This window comes from Oncorhynchus kisutch, linkage group LG23, assembly GCF_002021735.2.
Source record: "Oncorhynchus kisutch isolate 150728-3 linkage group LG23, Okis_V2, whole genome shotgun sequence".
Classification (NCBI taxonomy): Eukaryota; Metazoa; Chordata; class Actinopteri; order Salmoniformes; family Salmonidae; genus Oncorhynchus; species Oncorhynchus kisutch.
The window spans coordinates 35,958,246-35,974,341 of NC_034196.2; the positions used below are offsets into that span (position 1 = coordinate 35,958,246).

General features: G+C 41.4%; 1 protein-coding gene across 1 annotated transcript; it reads left to right on the forward strand.

The window, feature by feature from the left end:
- Positions 1-24: 24 nt before the first annotated feature.
- On the forward strand, positions 25-7,212 carry LOC109868705 (prostaglandin E synthase 2). Its single transcript, XM_020458426.2, has 7 exons — positions 25-707; positions 1,000-1,245; positions 1,354-1,409; positions 1,511-1,663; positions 1,915-2,109; positions 2,244-2,361; positions 2,580-7,212. The coding sequence occupies exons 1-7, from the start codon at positions 381-383 to the stop codon at positions 2,709-2,711; spliced, it is 1,227 nt and encodes a 408-aa protein (XP_020314015.1). The 5' UTR covers positions 25-380; the 3' UTR covers positions 2,712-7,212.
- Positions 7,213-16,096: the final 8,884 nt, after the last annotated feature.

Here is a 16,096-nt window from a genome sequence, read left to right on the forward strand (position 1 = left end):
GACCAGAACATTTTAATTACTTGTAGATGAAAAATTTAAGTTGTTGCATTATCTGAAACAATGTTCTTCTGACATTTGTAGCGCAGTAATGGTGGTTGCGTTCCAAACTGCCTATATTGTAGGCTAGTCCCCTTGCGCAGAATGTACAATCTTATTTAGCCGTCCCTGTCAAACACTAGACCTACATTTGTGGAGGTCTGGGACCAATCAGATGTGTATCAGATTTCTTCAAACGCAAGTAGAGTTTAACATGGCAGGAAACACATAATAAGTTGCGCAGCACGACTACATTGCAGGCGGTATGGAACGTGGCCGGTGATATAACATCCTAACCACGTGTGTACGAACACGGAAGTTTTCGCTGTTTTTGGTCAGACTAGATGCATTGTGGGAGCAGGTTGTGTAAACCAAAAATGTCAGCCTCAAGTTACAACAGTTTTTGGCGGACTGGCTGGGATATTTTGCGGGTTCCGATAGCCAAAAGTGCAACTGCTAGGCTGATATCTAATTTCCCGTCGAGGTGCAGTGCCAGGGCATATGGCACAGGCGGCACCACGTTTGGATCCAAACTCATCTCCACTCTTCCCCTGCGCGCAACCAACAGGCGCGTCTTTGGGTTCGCTTTTTTGTTCGGAGGGGGAGTCGGCTTGTATCAAACCATACAATTCTCATTTCAACAGCATTTTGCAGAGGATGAATTGCCCAATGTAAGGATTTCAACCATTTATGCTTCGTACTTTTAACTATGTGTACTTTTAACTACATTTAACTATTCAATGTCACATTCATTGTTTAACCTCATTCATTGTGGCTCATGCATTCTTTATTACGATGTATCTGTCGCTCTCTCTCTAACGGTCTACAGCTTTTCCACGGATGTCCACAAAACTTGATGTAGTTGCACTGTACTTTTGAAAGTATGTCTCATGTTTTGCTGCAACGGATCAGAAATAATGATATTGGGATAAACACTGTATGTAATCGTATATTTACCCACAGCTCCCCAATCTCCAATATAGCATCCCCACAAACCACGGCTCTGACCTGACGTTTGCCACCGACTTAACGTTTACCTTATACCAGTACAAGACCTGTCCATACTGCAGCAAAGTGCGGGCATTCCTCGACTACTATGGTTTTCCATACAAGGTTGTGGAAGTCAACCCTGTCATGCACACGGAGATCAAATGGTCATCGGAGTACCAAACGGTGCCCATTCTTATGGTGGAGGGGAAAGAAATTGTGGTAAGCAGAGTAGATCTCAAACTTGAAGAAAAAGTGTTTCAAGCAAGTACTCAATTTTTTTACCTTTTGTTTAATAAAACCATCTTTCTCGAATTGCTTGTCAAACAGCAACTGAACAACTCGTCTGTCATTATCAGTGCAATGAAGACATGCATGATTGACAAGTAAGTAAATAATGTAATTACATAAAAAGCAGAATGACCTATTGCATTTCAACCCTACAATATCACTTATTTCTATACCTCTGTTCTCTTTTACTTTGCAGAGAAAGAACGATGTCAGAGGTTGTAAAGTACTTTCCGAGACTCCCGTCTACCAATGCCTGGGGGAATGAAGTTCTGGAGTACACTAACAAATACTGGGTGATGTTGAATGAGATTAAGATCACTGAGGTGTACACATCTAAAAATGCCAGAAAGTAAGTTAGCTCTATGTTGTATTGATCTAAGAATTTTATTGTTGTGATTTGTTCAATATTTTCTACATGCGCTAGAGTACATCTGTAAAGTGATGGGTATAAGCAATATAGCTGAAAAATGTCACATTTCACCAGGGTGGAGCTACCCTCCAAATTGATTCCAGTTCTTTCAGATCTACATAACTTCATAGGGAATATGGGCTAGCTAGAGGTAGTTTTTGGACTGGGCAAATCTCTGTTCTTTTTTCCAGGGAGGAGGTACGATGGCGTCAGTGGGCTGATGACTGGCTAGTGAACCGGATAAAGCCTAATGTGTACAGGACTCCCGCTGAGGCCTTAGCCACCTATGACCACATAGTGCGTGAGGGCAACTTTGGTTCTGTTCCTTTTGCCAAGTATGGAGGGGCCTTCTATATGTTCTGGGCCTCCAAGGTCCTGAAAATCTGGTGAGTTTCAGATTGCTGTCAATCGTTGCAAATTACTAGATTTTATATGGAATGTTTTCAATTTCATTCTCTTCAGTATGCTGGTCAATGTGAGTTTGTGCCTGGTCTTCCCCTCTGTTCCTGCCCCCACATAGGTACAAGTTACAGGATGATGTAAGGGAAGATTTGTACATGGCTGTGAATGAGTGGATAACAGCTATTGGGAGGAAGAGGAAATTCATGGGTGGTGACAAACCCAACCTCGCTGATCTGGTAAGATTTGTTGGGTTGTTGTGACAGTTTGAAAGGAAATTCCATTTCAGTTGGGTACAATTTACATTGACATGTTAAATTGAATACACATGTTGACAAGGGACCTCAATTTAGTAATAAAAATACATTTTATTTTAAGAGTTTTTCAAGACACCCAACTCTTGACTTAATTATTTGATATGTTATCAGCGGTGTAAATAATGACTTTCGTTCTGAAGGCGGTGTATGGAGTCCTCCGATCCATGGAGGACCTGGAGGCCTTTTACGACGTGATGGAAAACACCAAGGTGAAGAAGTGGTATCTGGCCACAGAGAAACAAGTGAAGGAGCAAGGTGGTCGGAACCTATGAAGAAAACCACTGCAGAACTATCATGGCATAACTGAGTTCTAGGTTGCTGATTCAGGCTACCACTGCACATAGAACATCTGGATGCAAAGGTTCTCTACCAGTCAGCACACTTTCATAACATGTTACAGGTGACGGTTTTATATGTCTACCATGTTTCATGTTCTCTGTACAATCAAAGCCTCTTTCAAATATCTTTATGGATACAGTCTTAGTTTCCCAGAGAAAAGGTAGCTCAATAGTCATTTTATGTATGTATTAAAATAAATGTGTGTAAATATATATGACTATTTAACAGTTAATGTATTGCAGTAATAGACTGTTATTCACTCTTTGTGAATCTGTGAAGTAGACCACTAAGCATGTTTAATTATTTTATCCGTATGCATACCTGCAATTTCACTCGTTTTATTTGCTGGTGTTGTATTACCCTGGCACTTCGTTGGTCAAGCTGTGTCATAGGCCAGATATTTTATACACACAGTCGTGGCCAAAGGTTTTGAGAATGACACAAATATTAATTTCCACAAGTTTTCTGCTTTAGTGTCTTTAGATATTTTTGTCAGATGTTTCTATGGAATACTTAAGTATAGTTACAAGCATTTCATAAGTGTGAAAGGCTTTTATTGACAATTACATGAAGTTGATGCAAAGAGTGAATATTTGCAGTGTTGACCCTTCTTTTTCAAGACCTCTGCAATCTGCCCTGGCATGCTGTCAATTAACTTCTGGGCCAGCCCATTGGCAGCCCATTGCATAATAAGTTTGTCTGAATTTGGGTTTTTGTTTGTCCACCTGCCTCTTGAGGATTGACCACAAGTTCTCAATGGGATTAAGGTCTGGGGAGTTTCCTGGCCATGGACCTAAAGTATTGTTGTTTTGTTGCCTTATGGCAAGGTGCTCCATCATGCTGGAAAAGGCATTGTTCGTCACCAAACTGTTCCTGGATGGTTGGGAGAAGTTGCTCTCGGAGGATGTGTTGGTACCATTCTTTATTCATGGCTGTGTTCTTAGGCAAAATTGTGAGTGAGCCCACTCCCTTGGCTGAGAAGCAACCCCACACATGAAGGGTCTCAGGATGCTTTACTGTTGGCATGACACAGGACTGATGGTAGCGCTCACCTTGTCTTCTCCAGACAAGCTTTTTTCCGGGTGCCCTAAACAATTGGAAAGGGGATTCATCAGAGAAAATGACTTTACCCCAGTTCTCAGCAGTCCAATCCCTGTACCTTTTGCAGAATATCAGTCTGTCCCTGATGTTTTTCCTGGAGAGAAGTGGCTTCATTGCTGGCCTTCTTGACACCAGGCCATCCTCAAAGTCTTCGCTTCACTGTGCGTGCAGATGCACTCACACCTGCCTGCTGCCATTCCTGAGCAAGCTCTGTACTGGTGGTGCCCCGATCCCACAGCTGAATCAACTTTAGGCGACGGTCCTGGCGCTTGCTGGACTTTCTTGGGCGCCCCGAAGCCTTCTTCACAACAATTGAACTGCTCTCCTTGAAGTTCTTGATGATCCGATAAATGGTTGATTTAGGTGCAATCTTACTGGTAGAAATATCCTTGCCTGTGAAGCCCTTTTTGTGCAAAGCAAGGATGACGGCATGTGTTTCCTTGCAGGTAACCATGGTTGACAGAGGAAGAACAATGATTCCAAGCACCACCCTCCTTTTGAAGCTTCCAGTCTGTTATTCGAACTCAATCAGTATGACAGAGTGATCTCCAGCCTTGTCCTCATCAACACTCACACCTGTGTTAACGAGAGAATCACTGACATGTCAGCTGGTCCTTTTGTGGCAGGGCGGAAATCCAGTGGAAATATTTTGGGGGTATTCAGTTAATTTGCATGGCAAAGAGGGACTTTGCAATTAATTGCAATTCATCTGGTCACTCTTCATAACATTCTGGAGTTTATGCAAATTGTGAAAATTAATATTTGTGTCATACTCGAAAACATTTAGCCACGACCTAGTTGCTCAGGTATAAGTCAAATCTCTGATTAAAGTGTGGCATTACAACAATAGAAGAGTTGATTTCAGCACATAGTATGGGACAAGGCTTGGTAGAAGTTGCGCCTCACCACTGTTAAAGGGGCCGACTCCCTCTAGAATTGGGGATAGAGCAATCTGAACCTAGATCTGTTGCACAGGAGGCTGCTGAGGGGAGGACAGCTCATAATAATGTCTGGAACGGAGCAAATGTAATGGCGTCAAACACATGGAAACCATGTGTTTGATGTATTTGATACCATTCCACTAATTCCGCTCCAGCCATTACCACGAGACCATCCTCCCCAATTATAGTGCAACCTACCTTCTGTGATCTTTAACCAAGCGCCATTATTCCTGCATTTTTTTATTTATTATGGCCAACAGTGGGGGGTAATAGTTGGACCTATTCTGTTATGGGTAAAACTGGACAAATTGAGAAAAAACTATTTAAAGTAGGCTACTGTAGCTTAAGTGCGGAGGGAATTAGATTAAATTGTAGTAATATAACCTGTGCCTACATGGTGAGGATATAAGACCACGCAGTCACATGTGCTGCAATGGCTAGCATCTACCGCCGTGTTGATCATGCCTTCTTCCAATACTGGATTTGATTCACATTTGATACAAAATGTTGCATCACAGATGTACACAAACTGTAGCATAATTATCTGGTTAACTGTACTGAGATTATGATTGAAGAATTGGCTAGATCAAGGCCCTTTATAACAATGTATTTATCTGAAGCAACCAACATGGCCTTAGTATTGGGACCATCTCATGTCAAATGTCAAAAACTTAAGGGTGCTAATTAAGCATTTCAATTGTAATTAATGACATGAAGATTGGAGAATAAGCAGAATGTAAAAGAATAAAAAAGAAATACATTACGATAATTGTAAACCCAAGGTATTTTGTGTTGATTACCTTAATCTTTTTAGTTTTTAACAATTTGCTTTGTTTTTCCATATGTAGTAGACCACAACTTTTATTTTGAGGACCACAAAATATTTCTCCAACTGACAAGTTTTTGTATTTAGTAGACCACACGAGTCCCCTTCCCTTTTGCTTTATCACTGGCATGGAATGTTAGGCTGCATTTACACAGGCAGACCAATTCTGATATTTTTGCCCACTAATTGGTCTTTTGACCTGATGTGAAATGATTTTATACATCTTTTTCAGAGCTGATCTGATTGGTCAAAAGAACAATTAATGAAAACAATATCAGAATTGGGCTGCCTGTCTAAACACATCCTTAGAAGTTAGTTTCCCCTGGAGAACAAAAAAAACACAACTTAACAGCTACAAAAATATCTTTACCAATGATATACCTCTTCTTGATGGTCATTACTATGGGCAGCCCAATTCCAATTTTTTTCAATCAGATTTGGGCTGCCTGTGTAAACGCAGCCATAGCAACTCACACTGACCACATTTACACATGCACAGTATTCCGGAAAGTAGCTCATATCCCACTTACGGTCTTTTTGGGGATAACCTGTGTACATACACTTTTGATATCCCATTCAAGAGTGTCCCTGTATCCATGAATAAACAGAATAGTCCTAATTTAAGTTAATATGGGTTAAATTGAATAGTAACAGTTCTGGACACTGACTGCTGGCCTATAAAGTAACTGAAATATGGAAACTGACTGCTGGCCTATAAAGTATCTGGACACTGACTGCTGGCCTATAAAGTATCTGGACACTGACTGCTGGCCTATAAAGTATCTGGACACTGACTGCTGGCCTATAAAGTATCTGGACACTGACTGCTGGCCTATAAAGTATCTGGACACTGACTGCTGGCCTATAAAGTATCTGGACACTGACTGCTGGCCTATAAAGTATCTGGACACTGACTGCTGGCCTATAAAGTATCTGGACACTGACTGCTGGCCTATAAAGTAACTGAAATCTGGAAACTGACTGCAGGCCTATAAAGTAACTGAAATCTGGACACTGACTGCTGGCCTATAAAGTAACTGAAATCTGGAAACTGACTGCTGGCCTATAAAGTAACTGAAATCTGGACACTGACTGCTGGCCTATAAAGTAACTGAAATCTGGAAACTGACTGCAGGCCTATAAAGTAACTGAAATCTGGAAACTGACTGCTGGCCTATAAAGTAACTGAATTCTGGACACTGACTGTTGGCCTTGTTGGAATCGGCTAAACTTTGAACATTGAGATATGAAATAAATGATAGAGACGAAGCCTTGAATAGAAAGAGTCTGTAACAACCCAGAAGGCTTTGGAATGTGTTTGATGGAGGAGAGGAGAGCTGTGGATTAGGTGGAGGAGGGGTTGAGGTGAGGGGTGAGGTCAGTTCCCCTTAAGGGAGTAATCAGGGTTAGTATCTGGTTACCTTCTTTCTCTTGGGCATAAACTAAGGATGGAGAGAGGGAGTGTCTTTTAAGTAGGATGTATATAACTGTGATGTCTGACATGTTTTGCTGTCTGATTACAGCTGTACAGAACCTTTGGGAATGATTAAACTTGGTTAAAGCTTCTCTAGTGTCCGTGGGTTATTTCCTCTGAAAAATAAGAACCTAACAATGTAAACTTCTGACCCACTGGGAATGTGATGAAAGAAATAAAAGCTGAAATAAATCATTCTCTCTACTATTATTCTGACATTTCACATTTCACTTAAAATAAAGTGGTGATCCTAACTGACCTAAAACAGGGAATTTCAATTCAATTTCAGGAATTGTGGAAAAACTGAGTTTAAATGTATTTGGCTAAGGTATATGTACTTCCGACTTCAACTGCAGCTAGATGTAGAAAGCTAATGTTAACTAGCTGACATTGCCCATATATGGATGTTAGGCTAGCGAGGAAGCATTTTAGCCAGGTAGCCTAGGAAGACAACAAAAAATAAAAGTAGGTACTGAATGACTGTGTGATAGACCGTTTCGTCAACATGAAAGAAAGGAGGATGGCAATATGTTTTTTCTACTTGCGCGAACGCACACACAGACACGCACACAGAAATCAGAACCATGGACAGCCACATCATATTTAGCTTATGTTGATTGGACTTAATTGTTTTTGGTATCTTTTAGTTGTCAATGTATTAGACTAAGCATAGGTAATTTGATGATGTTGAAATTGAAGTAGTACTGGAATAGTGGAGGTAGGTCCTGTTTTCTTTGCGATTTGCGGTAACTCTCTGTGGTTCTAAATAGTTGTTTTGTCGTCCGAAGATGTTGGAAACATTAACTTGCTTGACCATGCTGTAGGTCATGTAACTGTTTGTTAGATGCAATATCAAATTGATTTATATAGCCCTTCTTACATCAGCTAATATCTCAAAGTGCTGTACAGAAACCCAGCCTAAAACCCCAAACAGCAAGCAATGCAGGTGTAGAAGCACGGTGGCTAGGAAAAATTCCCTAGAAAGGCCAAAACCTATGAAGAAACCTCGAGAGGAACCAGGCTATGAGGGATGGCCAGTCCTCTTCTGGCTGTGCCGGGTGGAGATTATGGCAGAGGTTGCTCTCCGGTTTTGTGATGAAACAAAGGTGTGGTTGAATTTATTCTGTGCCTTCTTATTGTCTCTGCCTCTAGGCCTGTGTATCACGGTTGCAAGGCATATGAACTAACAGGTTTTATACAACGAGTGGGTCTAATCTTGAATTCTGATTGGTTAAAAATGCATTCCACCCGGTGTCTATTCCGCAAGTTGTCACTGGCTAAATCTATGACGTTAAAATGCCTATTTACTCTGTTCCATCTGACTGCGCAATCCACTGTCTCATCAGCTCAGCCAGCCATGAACTTGATCTCCATGATAAAAAGCATCTAGACATTATCTCACATTTCTTTTAGACTATCATTACGTTTTCAACTGCGGAGATTTGTATAAACCTTGCTGTCTGTCTCTCTGACTTTTGCAACATTGTTTCAATATTAAAATCTAATCTCCAGCTGTCCCATAGTAATGAACATGTCGGTAGTCGGGATGAGCAAACAGGCAGGCAGCTTTTCTCAGCTAGTCGAAATCATGAATCAGAATCATTTCAATTGATATATACAAAGATCTATCAATAGAAAACAGGTCAAAGAAACAAAGTGCAGCTAGTTTGCTGTCTTTCCAGCTTCAGCTTGAAGTCATTGTGTTAGCTGTGTTGTTGGTTAGCTCCTCTGAACAACAGTGTCCTGGCAAGAGAGCACATTTTCTACTTGCGAAATCGTGCATCATTAGCTCATTGTTATGGATGTGTCAAAATAAATGTCACTAGAAAATAGCTTAAACAAACGCAAATGCAGCTAATTTGCTGTTATTCTGGCTGCACTGTTTGACGTGACTGTAAATTATCCATAGTTGGGTAGCTAGCAAGCAAGGGATACGAACATTGCCAGCCAGTATGTCACGTCTCTAGCAACTGAACCGATAGAACGAACGACCAGCCAGTTTGAGTAGCAACCCTAGATTTGTGCCGGGACTTTATCTTGTGGAAGGAGGAAATACTATGAATGAAAAATATAAAATATATTTTTTCATGAAAATATGTCAATCATTATTTGAATATGTTGGTAACCCGTTGTATAAAACTGATAATGCCCTCGAAGCCGGTGTTTGGAGGATATATCGGCACAGTTTGTCTGACCTCGACTTCATCTCGGGCCTAACAACACCTGTGCCAATATTTCCTCCAAACACCGGCTTCGAGGGCATTATCACTTAAATACTCCACACTCTAGAACAGTGTTTCCTAAACTCAGTCCTGAGACTGGGTGCACATTTTGTTTTTTGCCCTAGGCCTACACAACTGATTAAAATAACCAACTTATCAAGCTTTGATTATTTGAATCATGGTATATGTTCAATCCTATAATTATGAATCGTGCCACCCAGTTTATAATTGCCATTTATACAATGGGTTGGACTAATCCTGGAAGCTGATTGGTTAAAACCACGTGATCAAACAAAGCTTCAAATCGGTACATTGTGTTAGATCAATAGCGCTTTGAAATCTGAATCGGAGCTCCAGTATCAATCGTCTCATCACTTGCTGTAGTGTAGCAGAGCCAGCTTGATAAACCTTGCCTGACGATAATATGCTTCAGGTGTGTGGGCTGTTAGGCTGTTGCTCCCCTATTTGGCTAGCAGATGTAGCAGGGTAACCAAACCGTTGTAATTTATTTTAACCATTGTTGTAACTACCGTGCATTCGGAAAGTATTCAGACCCCTTCACTTTTTCCACATTTTGTTGTTACAGCCTTATTCTAAAATTGATTCGTCCTCCCCCTCATAAATCTACACCACCACATAACGACAAAACAAAAAGATACAAAGTTTAGAATTTTTGACAAATGTATAATAAAATTTAAACAGAAATATCACATTTACATAAGTATTCAGACCCTTTACTCAGTACTTTGTTTAAGCACTTTTAAACATTTTATTTACCCCTTTTTCTCCCCAATTTCATGGTATCCAATTGTTGTAGTAGCTACTATCTTGTCTCATCGCTACAACTCCCGTACGGGCTTGAGAGACGAAGGTTGAACGTCATGCGTCCTCTGATACACAACCCAACCAGCCGTACTGCTTCTTAACACAGCGCGCATCCAACCCGGAAGCCAGCCGCACCAATGTGTCAGAGGGTACACCGTGCACCTGGCAACCTTGGTTAGCGCGCACTGCACCCAGCCCGCCACAGGAGTCACTGGTGCGCGATGAGACAAGGACATCCCTACCGACCAAGCCCTCCCTAACCCGGACGACGCTAGGCCAATTGTGCGTCGCCCCACGGACCTCCTTGTTGCGGCCGGTTACGACAGAGCCTGGGCGCAAACCCAGGGACTCTGATGGCACAGCTGGCGCTGCTGTACAGCGCCCTTAACCACTGCGCCACCCGGGAGGCCTGTTTAAACACTCTTGGCAGCGATTACAGGCTCGAGTCTTCTTGGGTATGACTCAACAAGCTTGGCACACATGTATTTGGGGAGTTTCTCCTATTGTTCTCTGCAGATCCTCTCAAGCTCTGTCAGGTTGGATGGGGAGTGTCGCTGCACAGCTATTTTCAGGTCTCTCCAGGGATGTTTGTTTGGGTTCAAGTCTGGGCTCTAGCTGGGCCACTCAAGGACATTCAGAACTTGTCCTGAAGCCACTCCTGCGTTTTCTTGGCTGTGTGCTTAGGGTCGTTGTCCTGTTGGAAGGTGAACCTTTGCCCCAATCTGAGGTCCTGAGCGCTCTGGATCAGGTTTTCATCAAGGATCTAGACTTTGCTCCGTTCGTCTTTCCCTCGATAAAAACTAGTCTCCCAGTCCCTGCGGCTGAAAAACATCCCCACAGCATGATGCTACCACCACCATGCTTCAACGTAGGGATGAGGCCAGGTTTCCTCCAGATATGACACTTGGCATTCAGGCCAGAGAATCTTGGTTTCATCAGACCAGAGAATCTTGTTTCTCATGGTCAGAGTCCTTTAGGTGCCTTTTTGGCAAACTTCAAGCGGGCTGGCCACTCTACCATAAAGGCCTGATTGGTGGAGTGCTGCAGAGATGGTGTTGTCCTTCTGGAAGGTTCTCCTGTCTCCACAGAGGAACTCTGGAGCTCTGTCAAAATGACCATCGGGTTCTTGGTCACCTCCCTGACCAAGGCCCTTCTTGGCCAGGCGGCCAACTCTAGGAAGAGTCTTGGTGGTTCCAAACTTCTTATGAAAGAGGTGGGAATGTTGTTCCTTTGTCATGTAATTAGCATTATAGATTATTTTCAAGATTGTATTTTGCCGATTGTTTTTCGCGATGCAAATATTGGATCGCAAATGAGACAACCTGGTTCAATTTGGGTCCCGAGGCAAAACCATTTGAGAACTACTTATCTAGTATACACAGTACAAGTAAAACGTTTGGACACACCTACTCATACAAAGGTTTTTCTTTATTTTTTACAATTTTCTACATTGTAGAATAATAGTGAAGACATCAAAACTATGATATAACACATGGAATCATGTAGTAACCAAAAAAGTGTTAAACAAATCAAAATATATTTTAGATTTAGCATTTTTCAAAGTAGCCAACCTTAGCCTTGATGACAGCTTTGCACACTCAGCATTCACCTGGAATGCTATTCCAACAGTCTTGAAGGAGTTCCCACATATGCTGAGCACTTGTTGGCTGCTTTTCCTTCACTCTGCGGTCCAACTCATCCCAAACCAGTGGCTCAATTGGGTTGAGGTCGGTTGATTGTGGAGGCCAGGTCATTTGATGCAGCACTCCCTCACTCTCCTTCTTGGTCAAGTAGCGCTTACACTTCCTGGAAGTGTGTTGGGTCATGAAAAACAAATGATAGTCCCAATAAGCGCAAACCAGATGGGATGGCATATCGTGGCAGAATGCTGTGGTAGCCATGCTGGTTAAGTGTGCCTTGAATTCTAAATAAATCACTGACAGTGTCACCAGCAAAGCACATCCACACCATCACACCTCCTCTTCCTTGCTTCACAGTGGGAAACACACATGCAGAGATTATCCGTTCACCTACTCTGCGTCTCACAAAGACACAGTGGTGGGAACCAAAAATCTCAAATTTGAACTCATTAGAACAAAGGACAGATTGCCACCTGTATAATGTGCATTGCTCGTGTTTCTTGGCCCAAGCAAGTCTCTTCTTATTATTGGTGTCCTTTAGTAGTGGTTTATTTGCAGCAATTTGAAGGCCTGATTCACGCAGTCTCCTCTAAACAGTTGATGTTGAGATGTGTCTGTTACTTGAACTCTGTGAAGCATTTATTTGGGCTGCAATTTCTGAGGCTGGTAACTCATATGAATTTATCCTCTGCAGCAGAGGTAACGCTGGGTCTTACCTTCCTGTGGCAGTCCTCATGAGAGCCAGTTTCATCATAGCGCTTGATGGTTTTGAACTTTTACGCATTGACTGACCTTCATGTCTTAAAGTAATGATGGTCTGTCGTTTTTCTTTGCTTACTTAAGCTGTTCTTGCCATAATATGGACTTCGTCTTTTACCAAATAGTGCTATTTTCTGTACACCACCCCTACCTTGTCACAACACAACTGATTGGCTCAAACACATTAAGAAGGAAAGAAATTCCACCAATGAACTTTTAACAAGGCACACCTGTTCATTGAAATGCATTCCAGGTGACTATCTCATGAAGCTGGTTGAGAGAATGCCAAGAGTGTACAAAGTTGTCATCAAGGCAAAGGGTGGCTACTTTTAAGAATCTCAAATATATTTTGATTTGTTTAAAACCTTTTTGGTTACTACATTATTCCATATCTGTTATTTCATAGTTTTGATGTCTTCACTACTATTCTACAATGTAGAAAATAGTACAAAAAAAGAAAAACCTGGGAATGAGTAGGTGTCTCCAAACCTTTGACTGGTATATGAATCATTGGTTTGCATGCGAGTTCAGGGAAGGGTCGGGAATTCTTCTCACGCACCAGGGACGGGCGTGGTATGTCGTTTATGGGTAGAACAGTCCAATAAATTCAAGGAATCAGTTGGGAGAGCGACCATGAAGACTATTTTCTTAATTGCTTTGTATTAAAGATGGCTTTAGAAATGTATTTAGACCTTTTCAAGGAGAACAACATTCCTTTTGATTTCAAAAATGTTTCACTTATGGAAGGTACAGTGCCTTGCGAAAGTATTCGGCCTCCTTGAACTTTGCGACCTTTTGCCACATTTCAGGCTTCAAACATAAAGATATAAAACTGTATTTTTTTGTTAAGAATCAACAACAAGTGGGGCACAATCATGAAGTGGAACGACATTTATTGGATATTTCAAACTTTTTTAACAAATCAAAAACTGAAAAATTGGGCGTGCAAAATTATTCAGCCCCCTTAAGTTAATACTTTGTAGCGCCACCTTTTGCTGCGATTACAGCTGTAAGTCGCTTGGGGTATGTCTCTATCAATTTTGCACATCGAGAGACTGAATTTTTTTCCCATTCCTCATTGCAAAACAGCTCGAGCTCAGTGAGGTTGGATGGAGAGCATTTGTGAACAGCAGTTTTCAGTTCTTTCCACAGATTCTCGATTGGATTCAGGTCTGGACTTTGACTTGGCCATTCTAACACCTGGATATGTTTATTTTTGAACCATTCCATTGTAGATTTTGCTTTATGTTTTGGATCATTGTCTTGTTGGAAGGCAAATCTCCGTCCCAGTCTCAGGTCTTTTGCAGACTCCATTTGGTTTTCTTCCAGAAAGGTCCTGTATTTGGCTCCATCCATCTTCCCATCAATTTTAACCATCTTCCCTGTCCCTGCTGAAGAAAAGCAGGCCCAAACCATGATGCTGCCACCACCATGTTTGACAGTGGGGATGGTGTGTTCAGGGTGATGAGCTGTGTTGCTTTTACGCCAAACATAACATTTTGCATTGTTGCCAAAAAGTTCAATTTTGGTTTCATCTGACCAGAGCACCTTCTTCCACATGTTTGGTGTGTCTCCCAGGTGGCTTGTGGCAAACTTTAAACAACACCTTTTATGGATATCTTTAAGAAATGGCTTTCTTCTTGCCACTCTTCCATAAAGGCCAGATTTGTGCAATATACGACTGATTGTTGTCCTATGGACAGAGTCTCCCACCTCAGCTGTAGATCTCTGCAGTTCATCCAGAGTGATCATGGGCCTCTTGGCTGCATCTCTGATCAGTCTTCTCCTTGTATGAGCTGAAAGTTTAGAGGGACGGCCAGGTCTTGGTAGATTTGCAGTGGTCTGATACTCCTTCCATTTCAATATTATCGCTTGCACAGTGCTCCTTGGGATGTTTAAAGCTTGGGAAATCTTTTTGTATCCAAATCCGGCTTTAAACTTCTTCACAACAGTATCTCGGACCTGCCTGGTGTGTTCCTTGTTCTTCATGATGCTCTCTGCGCTTTTAACGGATCTCTGAGACTATCACAGTGCAGGTGCATTTATACAGAGACTTGATTACACACAGGTGGATTGTATTTATCATCATTAGTCATTTAGGTAAACATTGGATCATTCAGAGATCCTCACTGAACTTCTGGAGAGAGTTTGCTGCACTGAAAGTAAACAGGCTGAATAATTTTGCACGCCCAATTTTTCAGTTTTTGATTTGTTAAAAAAGTTTGAAATATCCAATAAATGTCGTTCCACTTCATGATTGTGTCCCACTTGTTGTTGATTCTTAACAAAAAAATACAGTTTTATATCTTTATGTTTGAAGCCTGAAATGTGGCAAAAGGTCGCAAAGTTCAAGGGAGCCGAATACTTTCGCAAGGCACTGTAGGTATTGTTTATAAAGTTGATGGAGAAAATTGGTTGATGTGTGGCTTGATTTGTCACGTTCTGACCTTTATTTCCTTTGTTTTGTATTTATTTAGTATGGTCAGGGCGTGAGTTGGGTGGGCAGTCTGTTTGTTTTTCTAGGTTTTGGGTATTTCTATGTTTCGGCCTAGTATGGTTCTCAATCAGAGGCAGGTGTCATTAGTTGTCTCTGATTGAGAATCATACTTAGGTAGCCTGGGTTTCACTGTGTGTTTGTGGGTGATTGTTCCTGTCTCTGTGTTTGCACCAGATAGGACTGTTTAGGTTTTCGCACATTTATTGCTTTGTTAGTTATTTCATGTCTAGTTCCTTTATTAAAGAACATGAATAACCACCACGCTGCATTTTGGTCCGCTTCTCCTTCACCACAGGAAAACCCTTACATGATTGAACCATATTATGTGTTTAATGTGAGGTGAATGGTTGAAATTGACAGTCCTTTTTTTGTACTGTGGTGATAGATCAGTTTTATGTGATAATATTTTGATGGATTGACTGTTTTATGCAGAAATAGTGCGATTGGTAAGATTTGCAAGCCCCTGCATAATACACTGGGAATTGTTGATTTTGCACACAAAAAATGCGATCGTTGAGAGACTAAACCTTTCTTTTAGAGGCTGTTCTTTTGGCGTAGGCTACACAATTCTTTCCACTTTTACATTTTTTATTTGGAGTCTGGACACATTTTGTTCTTTGCATAAAATTTATTATAAAGACATTATAAAGGGTAAGTCTTACAATGCATTAAAACTGCATCCTAATTCGCCTGGATGCTATAAGTATTGTTTTAGCCTACCATACTGGTGAGCCTAATCTTATGGGTGCACATAATGAAAGGTTATCTAAAGCTTAATGAATACAAAAGTTATTTACAGAAGTAGGTGTCATTCCTTGAACTTCCAACTGACAACTTCAGGTGGACGTTCAAGTCAGGTAGGGTAGGCTACTATTCTCTACTGCATGCAGGTAGTCTGTAGAGCAGTAGTAGGCACTCCCTTGACTTGCACCCCAGTTGTGTTTTCAGAGATGTAGGCCTAACCATTGGGAGCAAAACTGGACAATGTTGGTATTGTGATTCACTACATTGCAGGAGAGCAGTATGGAGAAGA